The sequence below is a fragment of the Danio rerio genome, chromosome 24 (genome assembly GCF_052040795.2).
Source record: "Danio rerio strain M-AB ecotype USA chromosome 24, GRCz13ab, whole genome shotgun sequence".
Taxonomy (NCBI): Eukaryota; Metazoa; Chordata; class Actinopteri; order Cypriniformes; family Danionidae; genus Danio; species Danio rerio.
In genome coordinates, this window is record NC_141044.1 from 21,590,001 (window position 1) to 21,606,662 (window position 16,662).

Below are 16,662 nucleotides of genomic sequence, written 5' to 3' on the forward strand. Positions count from 1 at the left end.
CACAGATGACTTAAATGTGTTTGGGGGATCTGCAATCTCAGTACTATGTGAAGCAGCCATCCTGCGTCCAGTAGTAACAAGTGTGATGCTTACTCAAGTCACATGACATGACATGCACTAAAATACTAACTTTAGAATATAATATTTAGAACAAATCCTCATCATTACTAAAACAATTTAATCAAATATGATAATAAAGATGTGTTTAAATTGGTTAAATTAGTTAGAGACAAGTGACGTCAACCTCAACAATGGGCAGCAGGGGGCGTGAGAGTACCGCGGTACGCCACGAGAGTTTCGCGATACGTATCGTGGTTGGTGTATCGCGATATTTTGGTTCGGTTTTAATATCGTTACACCCCTAATATATATATATATATATATATATATATATATATATATATATATATATATATATATATATATATATATATATATATATATATATATATATATATATATATATATATATATATATATATATATATATATATATACACACACACATACATATACATATATACACACACACACACACACACACACATATATATATATATATATATATATATATATATATATATATATATATATATATATATATACACACATACATATATATATATATATGTTATTATTTTTTTTTAAGAATAAATGAAACATTTTTACTCTTTTATGTGATAAAAAAAAATTATCGTCATATCTCATACACACTGAGGGCTTTATTTTAATGATCTAGGTGCAAAGACTAAAGCACATGGAAAAAAAGCATTAAGAGATGCCCTGGCGCATGGTCTATCAGGGTTGTGCTTATTCTCTTAATGAGTTATGGGAGTGTTTGGAACATAATGTGTTTCCTTCAAGAGCCAGTTGCATCGCACCATGACACATTTGCTATTTACATGGCAGACTTTGCAAGTGGAAATAATGAATGATTCACTAGCGAGAAAACAATTAAACAGACCATCTGCAGCATGAGGATGAAGAACGAGCCTCCTCTATTCGACCTCTTTGCTTTACTTTTACTCTTTACTCCTTTACTTTCGTGGATAAGAAAACAGTGTTGTACGCACTCCACTGAAGACATCCATTAGCCTAAATATTTATTTTCATTTGTTAAGCGCAAAGATTCTGACAATCAAACATAAATCTGACAATAATAACGACACATCCAAATACACATCCTATTCTTATGCCTCATATGGTAATGCATACATCTCCAAAACACGACAGGTGGACAAATCTAAACTTGTTTTTACTAAAGCAAATATAAATATGCATATAATAAATAATACTAATAATAAAAACATTATACAACTGCAAATTGTCATGAATTAACTGAAAAAGCACCCCGAGACGATGCATAGGGGCACAGGTTTTTATATTTATGTAGAAATTAATAATTTTGTAACATTTAAATCCTTTAATTGTTTTCATATGTAAAGATATTTGTGTATTTTGTGTATTGCTGTACATCATGTGTGTATTAAGCAATGTGTAAGCATTTAGACCTGCATAGGTGCATAACTAACACACTCTGCGCTAGAGTTTAGACCAGCTTTCAGTTGGTCAATGGCACAGTCTATTTCAGTTCCTCAAAATAGCAACGCGCCAACATGGCAACTTAACACACCTCCTTTTTAGACCGGAACACCTATGAGTCCAAGTGGCGCACATGTATTTGCTATTTAAACAACGTGCTGCACAAACATAAAATTTAGGGTTGTGCTGGTCTGAATATAGCAGAAAATCGCACCATACACATCTTGCACCTTATTGCTCTGGGTGTGTGATAGGGCCCTGAAACTTTATCATCTTCAAGATCCTAAAGTGTCCCTTTAAAGTAATAAGTTTGGTTAAGTTTGTGTAATTTATGGCAAAAGTATAAAGCTACTGTACAGTAGAATTATTTCTCTTGTGTTTTGTTTAAACAATGTTGTTAAACTGAATAGGATTCATTTTGCACTAGGACTTCATTTGCATTGTACAAAGTTTAAGATCAGTATGCTTTTGAGATAAATTAATACAAAAAAATGACACCTAAGGCATGTATGATTTCTATTTGGCATAAATATGGATATATCCAGTAATAAAATTAATTATGTATATTAAATTAGAAAACACAATACTACATTGAGATTTTAAAATCAGAGCCCAGTCTTTCAAACAGTAGTGTACGCTCTTTGCAAACTTTTATTTATTTATTTATTTATTTATTTGTTTGTTTGTTTGTTTGTTTGTTTATTTATGACAATAAAACCATTACTTTTCTGAACCAAGTTTAAAATGACTTTTAAGGTCATTTTTATAGAATGTAATGTCAAAAAGTTCTTTTTAACCAATGTGTGATACTTTTTTTTTTCAATATATATATATGTTTTTTTTTCCCCCTCAAATTCATGCCAATTGGTTATTTCATAATTGTTGCAATGGCATTCAGGCAGTCTTCAAGTGTGAGTTCTTAAGAGTTCAAATACTTCTATGGGGTCACAGAATCTCCGCTTTACTGAGTGATTTATACAGAAAGAAAAAAAGAAACTACACTGAGTTTGGCCTGTTGAAACATTCACTCTGTTCGGAATGAGAATCTTCGAGGCATAGTGATCATTTGACTGGTAAAAGCATCAGGGAATGAAAGAGACGTGGGAGTGTGTGTGTGTGTGTGTGTGTGTGTGTGTGTGTGTGTGTGTGTGTGTGTGTGTGTGTGTGTGTGTGTGTGTGTGTGTGAGGAGGGGTATTGCCCAACTCAGAGGAGGAAAAAAACATGAAGGAAAGAAAAAAAAAACACCCACATCCCTCCAGATACCGCAAAGGCATTCCACGGTTTAACAGCAGGGCAGAATTAAATGCAATCCTTTAATTCAGTGCAAATCTGAGAAAATCTGGCTGTCGCTCATATAAAAGACAATAAAAAAGAAAATAGTGCCAAGCTCAGCATACTGGGCTCAAGGTGGAGGCGAAAAGTACTAGAGAGTTCAAATAGGTAGAAATAAAGCTCAAATACAACTACAAATACATTCAAATACAATTTTTTTTTTTTTTTTTGCATAGCACGGTAAAGTAAAATTCTTTCTTAACGGCTCCCTTCACAAACCCTCTTTTTTGTATCTAATTGTAGTCAATATATATTTTGAAATAAAAGAAATTGACTTACATTAATGTTTTAGTTGAATCAAATGAACTAGTTATCTCAACTTACATCAACCATACTGTCCAAAATTAAAGTTAAAGTTAAACTTTATATAACTTTAAAATGTAGTTGAAACCTGATTAACTCATTGAAATAAGCTAAAATAAATATTTAAAAAATTATAATAAAAAATAAATTTAAATATTAAAATAATATAAAATGATTTGTCGTCTCAACTTTTTGTCATTAATTTGTTTACAGTGTAGGAGGTAATTTATGATATATGAATCAAACTCTTCCCTTTGATATTTCCTGGGATTGATCATGGATATATCCATCATCTCATTTGGAAAAATCCATGGGTTTTATGGAAATTCATTACAAGGAATTATGATTTCCCTATCAGATAAGTAAATGACCACAACCTTTGTCAACAAGTGTCAAGTTCATTACAACAAAAAGCAAATCCTCATCAGGAAGAAAACCTTATTCAAATCATATTTTTGGATACATGCTGTATTCCTGGAAGTATGTAAACCAATAACAAACTGTGATATTTAGTACAGTGTGTCTAATAAAAATAATGAAAAATAATCTACTTGAATGTTTTTAAGGCACAGCTAAAGACATTCTTCTGAGGATTTTTCTATACCATTGCAGAAGGACCTGAATGCTTTTTTGATGGACGTATGTGAAAAAACACAGGAAACCCAAAGGAATGTCCAGAGTCCATTTCTGAGCCTCTACATTTGAAAGTAAGGCTATACTCACACAACATGACTAAATATATACGATTTTGGTTAGTGACGCCCTGAAAAATTACATGTTTGAAAATATGCACCGGACACGCATCTTTTCTCACAGCATCTCGCTATATTAAGTTGCATATGGCAAAATCTTTTAGGTATTAAAACTCCCCACAATTCTAATAATATAGATCAGTTGACTGCTTTGCATTTGTTCTGTTTATTAGTGCAACAACAAAAATAGAAGTAAAGAGTCTGTTCTATTGCAGATTTGAATTGTAAAAGAAACAAAATGGGTTCATAAGTTCATGATCTGCGGAAAATATAAAAGAGGAAAAGGTTAAAAAGATCAGGCATGCATGTGATGTAATAGAAAACATGCTACTTTTAATCTGATCTAGGGCTTTAGATAGTTCAGAAAGTGAATGAATGAATGAATGAATCAATCAATCAATGAATCAATCAATCAATCAATCAATCAATCAATCAATCAATCAATGCTCTTTGACAAAATGTTTTAAAATATATAAAATAATGATGTAATTTCTTAAATTCAAAATAATTGACTTAAAAAACTGAAAAAAAACAAACAAACAGGTGGCATATATTAATATTGCTTAAACTAAATAAAATAGCTGTATAATGTATAAATTTGAACATTAAAGTTTATCCAAATGTGTGCGTGACAAAACTCTGGGGTTTCACATCATCCTTTGATTAAATCAAAAAGGTTACATGTAAATAATTTTTTATGCAACTCAAGGGATTTTTTTTCCATTTACTTTTAATGAGCATCATATTTACATTTGGTGGGGAGATCCTATGATTTCCTGTAAACAAAAACCCACATGCTGCACACTTACGGTTAAGTAAGACCATTCAAATGCATGAACAAAGCACAATCCCAAAAACATCCACATCCACATGGAGTTCCCCTCAAAGTGAGCATCACTTCAGACTCAAGGGGCAAAAAGAGCCTAATTTTAAAGCCTACAAGTAATATCCCAGCCAGAGAAGGAAAGTCTCAGAAATTTAATGAGCATCTAATTTGAAAACACCTCTGGGCATTGGGATTCACCGTCAAATATGTTAATATCTATAGAGACTCAGTTTTGAGACAGTCTAACTCACCCTTAAAATATTAAAAACACAAGTCATTAAGTCATTTTTTAAAATTAAATATACTATTGTCAGGTAAAGTTCAAGCAGTACTTGCAAGTGTATTATTCTATTTTACTTTGCACTAAATTGCTCTTTTTAAAATTTATTACATTTTAGACATTGAAGTAGACTATTCTTTGGGTCAAATATGAATATATATATATGACATTTACCTATACCATACGCTACAACCAGTTTTGTAGTTTTCAATACTGTCACATCTGCATACCGACTACTGTATCACACATTTTTATACTGCTTACATTTTTATTTTGTCAATTTAAGTATGCTACAATGTTCCTGTTTACAGTACATGTGAATTTTTAAATATGTGTTTAACTGTAGGTTCTGCTCATATTTTATTTACTTTCAGAAAAACTTAAGTTGGGCTACTTTTTATAGCTTTTTAGACTATTCTAAGTATAAGACAATACATACAATTTTGTTTTTAATATGCTTTTCAATCAAAGCAGTCAACAGGCATTTCGGTCATTGTACAAGTAAAATATACTTTTCTTTCTGTAATTCTGAGAAGCACATCTCTAAGAAGCAGGCAGGTAAACAAAGTATACTTGATATTTTAGATTAAAATAAATTTAGTCTCGCCGACTAAACATTTTGTAACGGATTAGGATTTCAAAATAATTTCCGCTAAACGGTTCTTTCGAACAGTTCAGTTCAATGAATTGGTGAAATACGATTCATTTTGTCAAAGCATCAAAAATTTTTGTTTCTTCTTTCATTCTTTCCCAGAGCCATTGTAAACTAACCTTTCTAAAAATAGATTGAATTCAAACAATATAGATTGAATTTACAATATTAAAACAAATATTGTCTATTAGTTTAAAGGTGTAAGTTAGGCTAATGGACGTATAGGCTACATACAACTGTAAACAAACATAACTTACATAGCTTTTTGGTTATTTTTTAACTTTTCCGCTATTCTGTTGCCTTTGCCACATAGCCAAATCCACGATTCAATCCACAATGCGAATCTCAGCTATTACAAACTGGACACGACTGAAAGACATTATTGATTTAATAAGCAAGTTTTTGGTAAAAGAACTGTTAAGTGATTCAGTCAGATGATCGAACGAGGCGATCAGATCGAGATTCATTTCAAAAGAACGAGTCGTTTACGCAAAGCGTTATCGCAGCTAAGTGCTGAAAAGTAGCACAATATAGCATTGAGGAGAAAAATATGAATGCACATTTTTCAAGTAAACAGACTAGAATAATAACTGTATAAACAAACTCTCATTTACCAGTACCAAATCAATGTTTGGTTTATATGAAAATAGTGAGCAAACCTACCTGAGTCCACAGGGCAAGAACAAAGTATGTGATCCATCCTTGAAATATCCAACTAGCTGAAAAAATCACCCTCATTGTTGTAAACGTTAAAAGAGGGCTCGGTAATCGCAGCTTCAGTGCTGTTTGTTGTATTGTCCTGCCGGGATCAGCAGCAGAAGGGTGTGCGCTCTGGGATGGGATGAAGCTCCAGACTGCTGCGCTTCTTTCCCACAGTTCATGTCAGTGTTCAGTCACTCACCCACGCCGCCCTCGACTGCTGCTCTCCTGCGTTTCCACAATGTACTTCATGTGCCCCTCATGCTCCTCCTCTAATCAAAGCAAGTCCGCATATTATCCGAGTGACGTGCAATTTAACAACCATACATCCACTGTCTAACACTTTTTAGTATTCTGTGTTTTTACACGTGCCACTTCAAGTTTACACGTCTCGCCTATGCAATCAAGACTGCTTATATAGCCTTGATGTACATTGAAAAACTATGAAATTAACATTTAAAGATTTGCTAGGGCACATGCTAAAGGGGGTTCCCTTACATTTCTAGTGTGGTGAATGAACCAACAAAGCTGATAGCACACATACATAACGGAGATGTCTATTTGATGTAGACAGATTTTTTTTTGACCGTTGCTCTCCATAACATCTTTAGAAGTCTGTTTTGAGACGTTAAATAGAAATATGCCTTTCAGATGTTCAGAAAATCAAACACCTATTTAAACTACTTAGCCTATTTAAAATGAACTGAAACAACACAATTCTTGAGATTTCTTTGGACATTTATGTTTAATCCACATAAATGTGTTAAACGTGTAATATTGGTGTTAACTGATTTGTGTTGGGACAACATTAATTAATTGTGGAACCCTGCAATTTTTACAGTGAATGTACTGTGTATGTTCAGCACTCCAAACAACTTTTAAAATACATAATGTATATATACATGAGCAAATAATAATAATAATAAATAAGAAATATATACGTGGGGAAAATAAGTATTCAATACCTTACCTTTTTTCTCAGAAAGCATATTTCTAAAGGTGCTGTTGACCTGAAAATTTCACAAGATGTTGGTAACAACCAAAGAAATCCATAAATTCAAAGAAAAAAATATTGATTAGTTTACAAATGAAGTTTTGTGTAATAAAATGAAATGACACAGGAAAAAAGTATTGAAAACACGAAAAAAGGGAATGGTAAAAATGCAGTAAAGCCCAGACAGCAGCTGAAATCTCTCCGTAGTTCTTCAGCAACCCTCTGCCCTTTCTCATTAATTTTTTTTTTATTTGAATTTTATTAAATAATATCAGCAGCTTCAGTTTAACATCTACATTAGCAGGATGATGAATATGAAACATTTCAGCAGGACAATGATCCTAAACACAGCCAAGAAAACTCTCAAATGGTTTCAGAGAAAGAAAATCAAGCTGCAGAATGGCCCAGTCAATCACCTGGCTTGAATCCAATATAAAATGCAAAATAAAGATCAGATTTGATTGACGAGACCCACAGAAACATCAAGATTTTTACACTGTTGAAATCTGTGATAGAAAAATCACACCTGAGCAATTCATGTGGCTTTATTCTCCAAATGAGAGCCGTCTTTAAGTTGCCATCACCAAAAAAGCTGTTTAAAGAAAGTATTAAATATGTTTAAGTAGTTCAATAAACTATCATTGAGTCATTCCATTATTATTACACCTATTTTTTACATATATTTTTAGCTTCGCATATTTTTTGTTTGAATCGTTTGGGGTTTTACCGAAGTCTAGTTTAATTCCATGTCAACAGCTCCTTTAGAAATATTTTTCCTGAAGAAAAAAAAATGTCGTGTTGAATACTTTCCCCCCTACTCTATATTTATATATTTGAAACTTAATACGTAATGTTATCACACATTTATTCACGGAATAAAACAACATTTTGCCCAAATATTAATAAATTTAGTAAGCTGGTGCCAACCGTCAGGAAGTACAAATAAATACTTTACAAACCGAAATTAATCAAGTCTTAAATTATTCAAGTATTCAAGAACTAATTTAAGACTCAATTATCTCACAGGACATTACTAGACCCTCACAGCGCATAAGACATCACTAGTTTTAACAACTATAACAGGACATCACTATGAGAGACTAGATGTCCTGTGAGAGATTAGTAATGTCTTGTGAGTGACTAGTTATATTTGTGAGAGACTGATGTCTTGAGAGACTATTATTGTGAGGCTAGTAATTCATTTAAAAAAGGGCCTCTACACTTCCTAATGATTGTTGACTGCTGTAATACTAAAAGAAAGAAAACATAAATTTTAGTTCTCTGGTTTTAATTTCCCATGTAGTCAATAACAACATGTCCCATATGTCATAACAACATCAAACTAATGTTCCACTATAGTATATAAGCACATGTCTGAGCAGAATGTCACTCTATGCAGTGGTAAACTGCTAGTCGTTTGCCTGTAAGTCTTATCATGCTTAACTGTCAGCTAATAGTTGTTCATTTGGCATCTGTCTTAGTAAATTGGGCAGATAGCAGTAATTGCCTTTTGTAGCCTAGGTGTGGGTGTTTGAGAGTTTGCCAAAAGTTTCACTAATTCACCGTCCTCTCGCTTTTCAAGCACAAAGCTGCCGTGTCTGTTCCTTCAAGCAAAGGCCACCTGCTTTGAATAACAGTCACCAGAAAGGCATGTTTTGGCATCCATGCACCATCCCGCATGCAAATCAGGTGTACACGCTGTCTCAATTCCTGGAGGCCTTTTAGAGCTCTTGTGACAGGCGGTTGTAGCGGTGTCATAATAGAGCGATTGTTCTAACCTGACAAAAACAACACTCCAACCCAACCTGATGTCAACATGTTATTATTAGTTTTTAAAAATACAAATTCATTGTGATATTTTTGTCATAAAATATATTCAAATGTATTTTGCATATACACAGTGCATATACAGCATAAATGAGTACACCTCCTATTGAAAATTAATATTTTTATTCATTTCACAGTAGATATAGACAATACATTTTTGGGGCATATAAACAAAACCGTTTTATTAATTAAAATTAAAGTTTTGCCACCAAATATCTTTAGAAATTGACTGATAATTAGGCCCACACGGAATATACACATCATTGAGTCTATGTATTTACTTGTGTAAATATGTGTATTTTTATATGTATGTAGTTTTTAAAATTAATTTCATTAATATTATTGTGATATAATAACAGTAATATTAAACTGTTCATTTGATTTATTTACAATACCGTTTGTAAAGTCATATTATCTGTCTTTTAGTAAAGATATTACATGAGAGACTTGCTTTGTTTACCAAATAAGTATATCTAACTGGATTTGCATTGCAAACATTATAGTTAAAATGTATATATTTTTTAAATAACTAAATAGATTTAAGTTATGATACTCTCAAAATTATTCTGCATAAATCTGCAGATTTTTTACAAAACTCTCAGCAGAAAAAGCAAAAAATGTCTGCATATTCTGTCTGGCCCTAATGATAATTCATGTCAATTCAATTGAAGTGTTGCTAAATTAATAACAAACTTCTAAAATTCATACTTTTATACATTTGTTATGTTTCTCTTGATTTTTTTTTATTTATTGACAATTTATTTAAGATTTTTTTCTATTTTAATAAATCTTACGTTATTTTGTTAAATTAGCTCAAGCTTTGGGTTTGGTTCTGATTAATCAAATGTAAACACAAAACATATTTGGTAACACTTTATTTTGATGGACCCTATTGCCCATTTTGTTGACTTTTGGCCAAATCCCAATTCTATTTTTGTTCCCAAACCCCATCCCATTGGCCCTTGAAAAAGAGTGTGAAGATGAAAGGCTTCGAAATTTACCCCTAAGAAATGGGACAGAACTACAGCACCTGCATACGTCATCTCTTGCTTCATATGAGATTAACGATCGCGACTGTTGAAGTAATTCCAGTTGCATTATTTTTTGGTATTTATCTTTAGAAAATCACTGAAGGCAACAATATCATGTTATCATAATGATATAACATGGCAATAAGATCATAACTGTAAGTTACTGTGTATTTACACCATGGCCATATTCATCTAAACACACAAAAACAACATTAACATTATAGCAGACACTGTAAAAAGGTAATTCCCAGCCACTAGACTTTTTTGACAGGGTATTCGAGTGTTATCGAGTGACAGAATGTTGCAGGTTTGCTATACAGGAGTTATGCATTAGTGAAAAGTTGCGTTTTTTATTTTAGCGTTTTTTTTTTTAAGCATGACAGTAAAACACAAACACTGTTATGAATGTATTAACACTTACTGTATGCTTGTTTGTTGTAAAAAATCGTAATAATGACAAAAAAAAATACTAATTTGTGCATCTCCTGACTTCCGTGTGCAGCCATGCTGTCATTGTAGCTGGTGTATTCTGGGAAATTTTCGTACATAATGGTTTCGAGTGTTGTCCTGAAAAATCTCAGTTTCAAGGTCTATCTTGCCCTTCCACTTAGCCCTATGCATTTAAACGAAGAGAATTTGGACACCCCTACCCTTCGTTTTGCGCATTTACGTGAAGGGATAGGGGTGTCCCAATTAAGGGGAGCGGCTAAGGTATAGAATTGGGATTGGGCCTTAAAACTTGCATTGCAACTACATGCCAATTACTTCTCATTTGAGTATTAGTAGACTGTCTGCCTAATATCTGCTGATACTGCTCCTTCAACAGACATTTAACTGACTATAAGAAACTTTGCAAATACATTGATTGACATGCAGATGCAATGTAACTTAAATTCAACAAAATGCGTTAAAGTATAAGGGTGCTTTCACACCTGTGAATCGATTCAGTTGTTCCGAAACAGAGATTAAAATTGTTACATTGTTGCTTTTTGCTCTTGGAGCGGTTCGCTTTCACACTGCAAAGTTTCTAATCGGACCAAAAGAGCTAAAACAGGTCACGTGCGAGTAAACTCTCCTTAAATTGGTCAGAGTGTCAGAGTTTATTTTGCAGCGTCCCGCTGTAAGCTGTCAGGAGAAGTGGTGGTTTGGTGGTGATTGACAGGGTGCGCGCGCGTGACGTGTCTGAGGAGAGACACGGTAGGGAGGGGTGAGAAGGGTGCGCGACGATGCCTATTTGAGGACTGGGAGAGAGACGCGAGATTACCGGGAGATCATCACTCGTTTGCGGGCATCCGAAGACTCGCGAAACTTCCCGCCCTAATCATAATTCTCTCTTCATATAGCCGTAAGCCTATTACATATCCATAAAACACTGTGATATAACCGCGCTCGGATCGGATCGCTTTCTCACTGCAATCGAACCGCTCCAGGGTTCGTTTCAATCGAGCCGAGACCACCTCATTCAAGCGATCTCGGAGCGATTACTTTGGCGCGGAACAGAGCGCGATTACCCTGTTCACATATGCCAATCGAACCGCGCTAACTGGGCAAACGAGATACGTTCCGAAACAAAAGTGTAGGTGTGAAAGCACCCTAAGTCTCAAACTCAATTGCTGGAGGGCCGCAGCTCTGCACTGTTTTGCTCCAACCCTAATCAAACACACCTGATCCCCACACTTGAGGAGATTACTCTTGAACACCTTGATTAGTTGGATCAGCTGTTTAAGAGTAGTTGGTGGCTTTAAGAATCAATTAGAATGAGTTAGTAAAGAATTAAAAATCTATTCAAATGAACATTTATATGTTTTATTACAGTAATTCTGTATGTTGATAAATGCTTTATTAACTCAACTTCATGCAGTTTTGTGACCTTAAGTGAGGACTATGCTTTATAAATCTCTTATAAATCACAATTAAAGGCTTACTATTACATGAACAATAAATGTTTGCAATTTTATCTTAGAAAATAAAATGACTGTAAACTTTAAACATTGCAGAATAACAGAAGTGTTAAAATACCATTAGCAATAAATACAATTAAATAAAATTGGATAAAACAACAACAATATAATTTAACAATATATTATGATGCAACATTTCAATGTTTTTTTTAATGAAGTTTAAACCGCACAGTAATTTTATATTAGTTACGATTGCAAAAATACGGTTTTATTTGTGTATCTTCAAATGAACAGAAATTAATCAAGTCATTTATTTTCTATTTTTTTTCCCTGTTTGGAACATAACTGAGCCTTTAATTGTCATTTATAGGGGATTTATAACGCATAAATAGTCCTCATTTTAGATGAGGTCACAAACCTGGATGAAGTTGACTTATCAAAGCATTTATTAACATACAAATCATTAGTATAACTAGTATATTCATGAATAATAAGGTATATAAATGTTAAATTAAGTTTATTTTTCATTTGCTTATGCATTCTGAATGATCTTAAAATAGCACCAACTACTCTTTAAATAAGTAGTTTGTAAATAATGCAATAATTAAGTTAAAACATAATCATTAAAGTATGAAAATACAACCCTTAAGCACATTACAAATGTGCTTATGTTATGTCAAGAATACAGCATTTGCAGATGCATTTAAACTGCTTATTAACGTATATTAATGTAGAGTTAATGCTTAACAAATAATGAATTCACAATTTGCTAATGCTTAAATGATTCATAGTGTAGTTATTATAAAGTGTTATCGACTTTTATAAGAACCCACTTGCCACTAACAAATAAAATCGGGTAATTTCTCCTAATTTAATATGCCTTTTCATTGGCTCAAACTTTAATTTTTTGTTTGTTTTTTTTTTAAGCTTTCAAAGTGAGGAGCTGATGCTGAAACTGGCACCCTCCAACACCCCTGGCTTGATAAATTGCCATTACATACTGCCGTTCCTCAAAGCGCTGGGCTTCCTGTCTTGTTATGAAGCAGTCAACAGCGCAACAGGAATAAAAACACGGAGGGGCAGAATGTTCCTGTGGTTCTATCCAGCTCTGGAAATGTTCCTGACGTCTGACTCATGGTCTTCTTCAACTCTTGCCCTGCGCTTATGAGTAACTCGTCCCTGCTGATGAAATTTCCACTAAACTACGAGACCCGAAATCATGCCTTCTGCCAAAGGAAATAATTTATGCAAATATTGTTTTATTTTTATGATACATTTGAATGAAAGGAGTCACCCTCACGATGTAGGTACGGAATAAAAGTTAAAGATTAAAAAACATTATGCAAATTTGGTTTTCCCAAGTCAATAAATAATTCCTACACAAAGGCTTCAGTAGAGTCAGTTTTTCCTCCCGCCAATCGCTGACCATGTGATCAAGAGGCTCTTGAACTTTGAAACCTTTTCTCCTAATGTGCAGTGGGAAAACAAATGCGTCTTAGAAGCTCTTCAGTTTTATTTTGTTGGTTTTCAAGGCCACAAGTTTATTGTAGCAACACCTGTCGTTGTTTAAAATATGCAGCACAGTTCAGGTGCATTATGGAAGTGCATGAGCGTAAACTGACATGAGCGAGAGAGCAGGGACAAATAATGTGCTACTGATTTACTGTATCAACGGTACTTCAAGAGATAATTCACCTCAGAATTTGAATCTACACACACACACACACACACACACACACACACACACACACACACACACACACACACACACACACACACACACACACACACACACACACACACACACACACACACACACACACACACACACACACACACACACACACACACACACACACACACACACACACACACACACACACACACACACACACACACACACACACACACACACACACACACAATGCTGGGGTGCTTCAACTAAACTATTTTGGAAAAAACATTGTGCAAACTTTTAAGATATAGATGTAATTAATAACCTGCTTGGTTCTGATAAAAAAAAAAAAAAAGTACACAAACACTCTACCTGACCAAAGTCTTGTCGCCTATTCAAGTTGTAGGGTCAAATAATAATTTGACTTATAGTTAATCATTTGTTATCAGAAATGGCTTATACGAAAGGCAAAGGCCTCTAGATTACGCTTATTCGACCAAAATATAATATGATTATGCCTTGATTTTTTATGTTTTGATTAGGACAGCAAGCTCTGACTTTGCTTAGACAAAAGTCTTGTGACTAAAAAAGAAATTATGTACAGTATGGAGTATAAAGTCATGGTGCAGTGGAAAAAGAATGAATATTGTGTATGACTCCCATGAACTTAAAAGACTGCATCCATAGCTCTGTGCAATGACTCAAATAACTCAATAATAAAGTCATCTGGAATGACAAAGAAAGCTTTCTTGCAGGACAAAATTCAAAATTCATTGGATTCCTCTTCAATGCCTTTTCCTTCATCTGACCCGACATGCTCAATAAAGTTCAAGTCTGTTGACTGGGCTGGCCAATCCTGAAGTACCTTGACCTTCTTTGCATGCAGGAACTTTGATGTGGAGGATGAAGAGAAGGAGCGCTATCCTGCTGAAGAATTTGCCCTCTGCTGTGGTTTGTAATGTAATGGGCAGCACAAATGTCTTGATACCTCAGGCTATTGATGTGGCCATCCACTCTGCAGAACTCTTGCACGCCCCTATACTGAATGTAACCCCAAACCATGATTTTTTTTTTTCTTCAGCAAACTTGACTGATTTCTGTGGGAGTCTTGAGTCCATGCGAGTTCCAATTGGTTTTCTGCTGTATTTTTGATGATTATGATGCAGTTCAACAGATGATTCATTGGAAAAATCTGCCTTCTGCCACTTTTCCAAATGACCAGGTAGAAATCAAGCTATTATTTGTTGCTCTTACAACTGAGATTGACGACAAGACTTTTGTCAGGTAGTGTATATGCTGGTAGGTGGGTTTTGGCTCTTGCTAGCCCTTTGCTTGTCCAGTTTAAATTGGGTTTTCATTTTATTTTGCCTACAGTTTATAGGTTTTCTGTTTCTATCAAAGTGCTGGAGCCGCTGACAAAAAGAAAAGTAAAAAATACACAAGATCTCAGTCAACTATAATAATAAATGAAACGCAGTTCCAGGAAATCCCTAAAAACATGTTCGTGTGGTTTCTTAACTGAGTTTGACATCACCAGACAGACTCCATTTGTTAGATGACCTTCAGATTGGCGGCTGACAGATGAACATGATAATTTGCTTTGCTTGCGTTGAAAGCAGTTTTTTATCATTTACCTGAGAAGAAACAACTATTGTCACTTAATTTTTATCGCTCATGATATGTGTGCTTTATCTGGGTGAGTCGAAGTGAACTGTGATGCTAATGGAGTCTCATAAAAGTGCATATAGATGAACAATCCTAAGTTTCCTTAAAGAAATAGAAAGTTCACTCAAAAAAGAAAATTCTGTCATCACCCTTCACTTGTTTTTCAAACATGGCCAGTTGAACACAAATCTATATTAAATGATGCTGGAAAACAGCAGCCACTGAATTGAATAGTATTTTTTGTTCCTCTTTTGGATATCAAAGGCTGTTGGTTAACAACATTCTTCAGAACTTCATGTTTTGTGTTCAACAGACAAAAAAGAAAGTTTATAAAAGTTTAGAACCACTTGAGTATAAATAGATGTTTTTTTTTCTTTATTATTTATTATTATTCTTTATTAAAATATTTATTTTTCTTTATTTAAGGGCACACAAAATGAAAATCATCTTTTGGAAGCTGTTTGGCCAGAACTGTGTGTGAGTATAGTGTGTCCACCATCATAATGGGGACATAAAGTCACTTATTTGTACTTCTTGACTTTAAAATAGGATTCAGATCCCTCCTATTTTGAGGCCCACTGCAACGTGACGTGGGAGTGCGGTTTCCCCGCCCACTGAATTGATTGAAAACTGCATATTAGCATGTCTCAGTTGTAATGCGTATAACATCAACAAGACAGGATGTGATATGCACAAAGCAACCAGGATAAAAAGATCTGTTCAGTTCTCTGTGATCATCATCAAATGTGATCAAGAATGAGTTTTAGAAGTTTAAAACCGTTTTAAAAGAGTGCATGTTTATAATAAATTACAGTGATTTCACCGTCTTTGCCACCACAGCCGCGTATTAGTACAATAACTAAAGATGCTTCAATCCCGGTTTGTGCAAGTTAAATTAGGTTTACTTTGTACATTAACATAACAGATATCCAAACAGCAGTGGATATTAACGAGTATCCTGTCCACATTTGCAGTGCAAAAAAGTGCAAACTTAAACACGCACACGTGACGCTATGCGTGTGTCTCCGCTACTTGTGAACTTTGTAAAAATATTATGTGTGTGACTCATTGTTGCAGAAAGACTTGAATTAACTCCACAATACATTTGATAATCATTGGTAAAGTTCTTACTGTAGTATTTCTCACAAACGTTACATGAGATCTGCTTCCTTCATGTCTGTC

General features: G+C 34.0%; 1 protein-coding gene across 10 annotated transcripts in view; it reads right to left on the minus strand.

Annotated features, from left to right (window-relative positions):
• Positions 1–6,612, minus strand: part of tnfrsf11a (tumor necrosis factor receptor superfamily, member 11a, NFKB activator) — a 25,886-nt gene extending 19,274 nt beyond the window's left edge. For 7 of the 10 annotated variants that reach the window (XR_015524883.1, XR_015524881.1, XR_015524882.1 and 4 more), the window contains exon 1: positions 6,352–6,612. Coding sequence is in view for 3 of the 10 variants with exons in the window: in XM_087309429.1 (XP_087165555.1) it covers positions 6,352–6,426 (75 nt within the window). In the remaining 7 variants the exon portion in view is untranslated. Of the gene's footprint in view, positions 1–5,945; positions 6,167–6,351 lie in introns of those variants that run through there. The other 3 variants (XM_087309433.1, XM_087309431.1, XM_087309432.1) reach the window with 3 other exon arrangements.
• Positions 6,613–16,662: the final 10,050 nt, after the last annotated feature.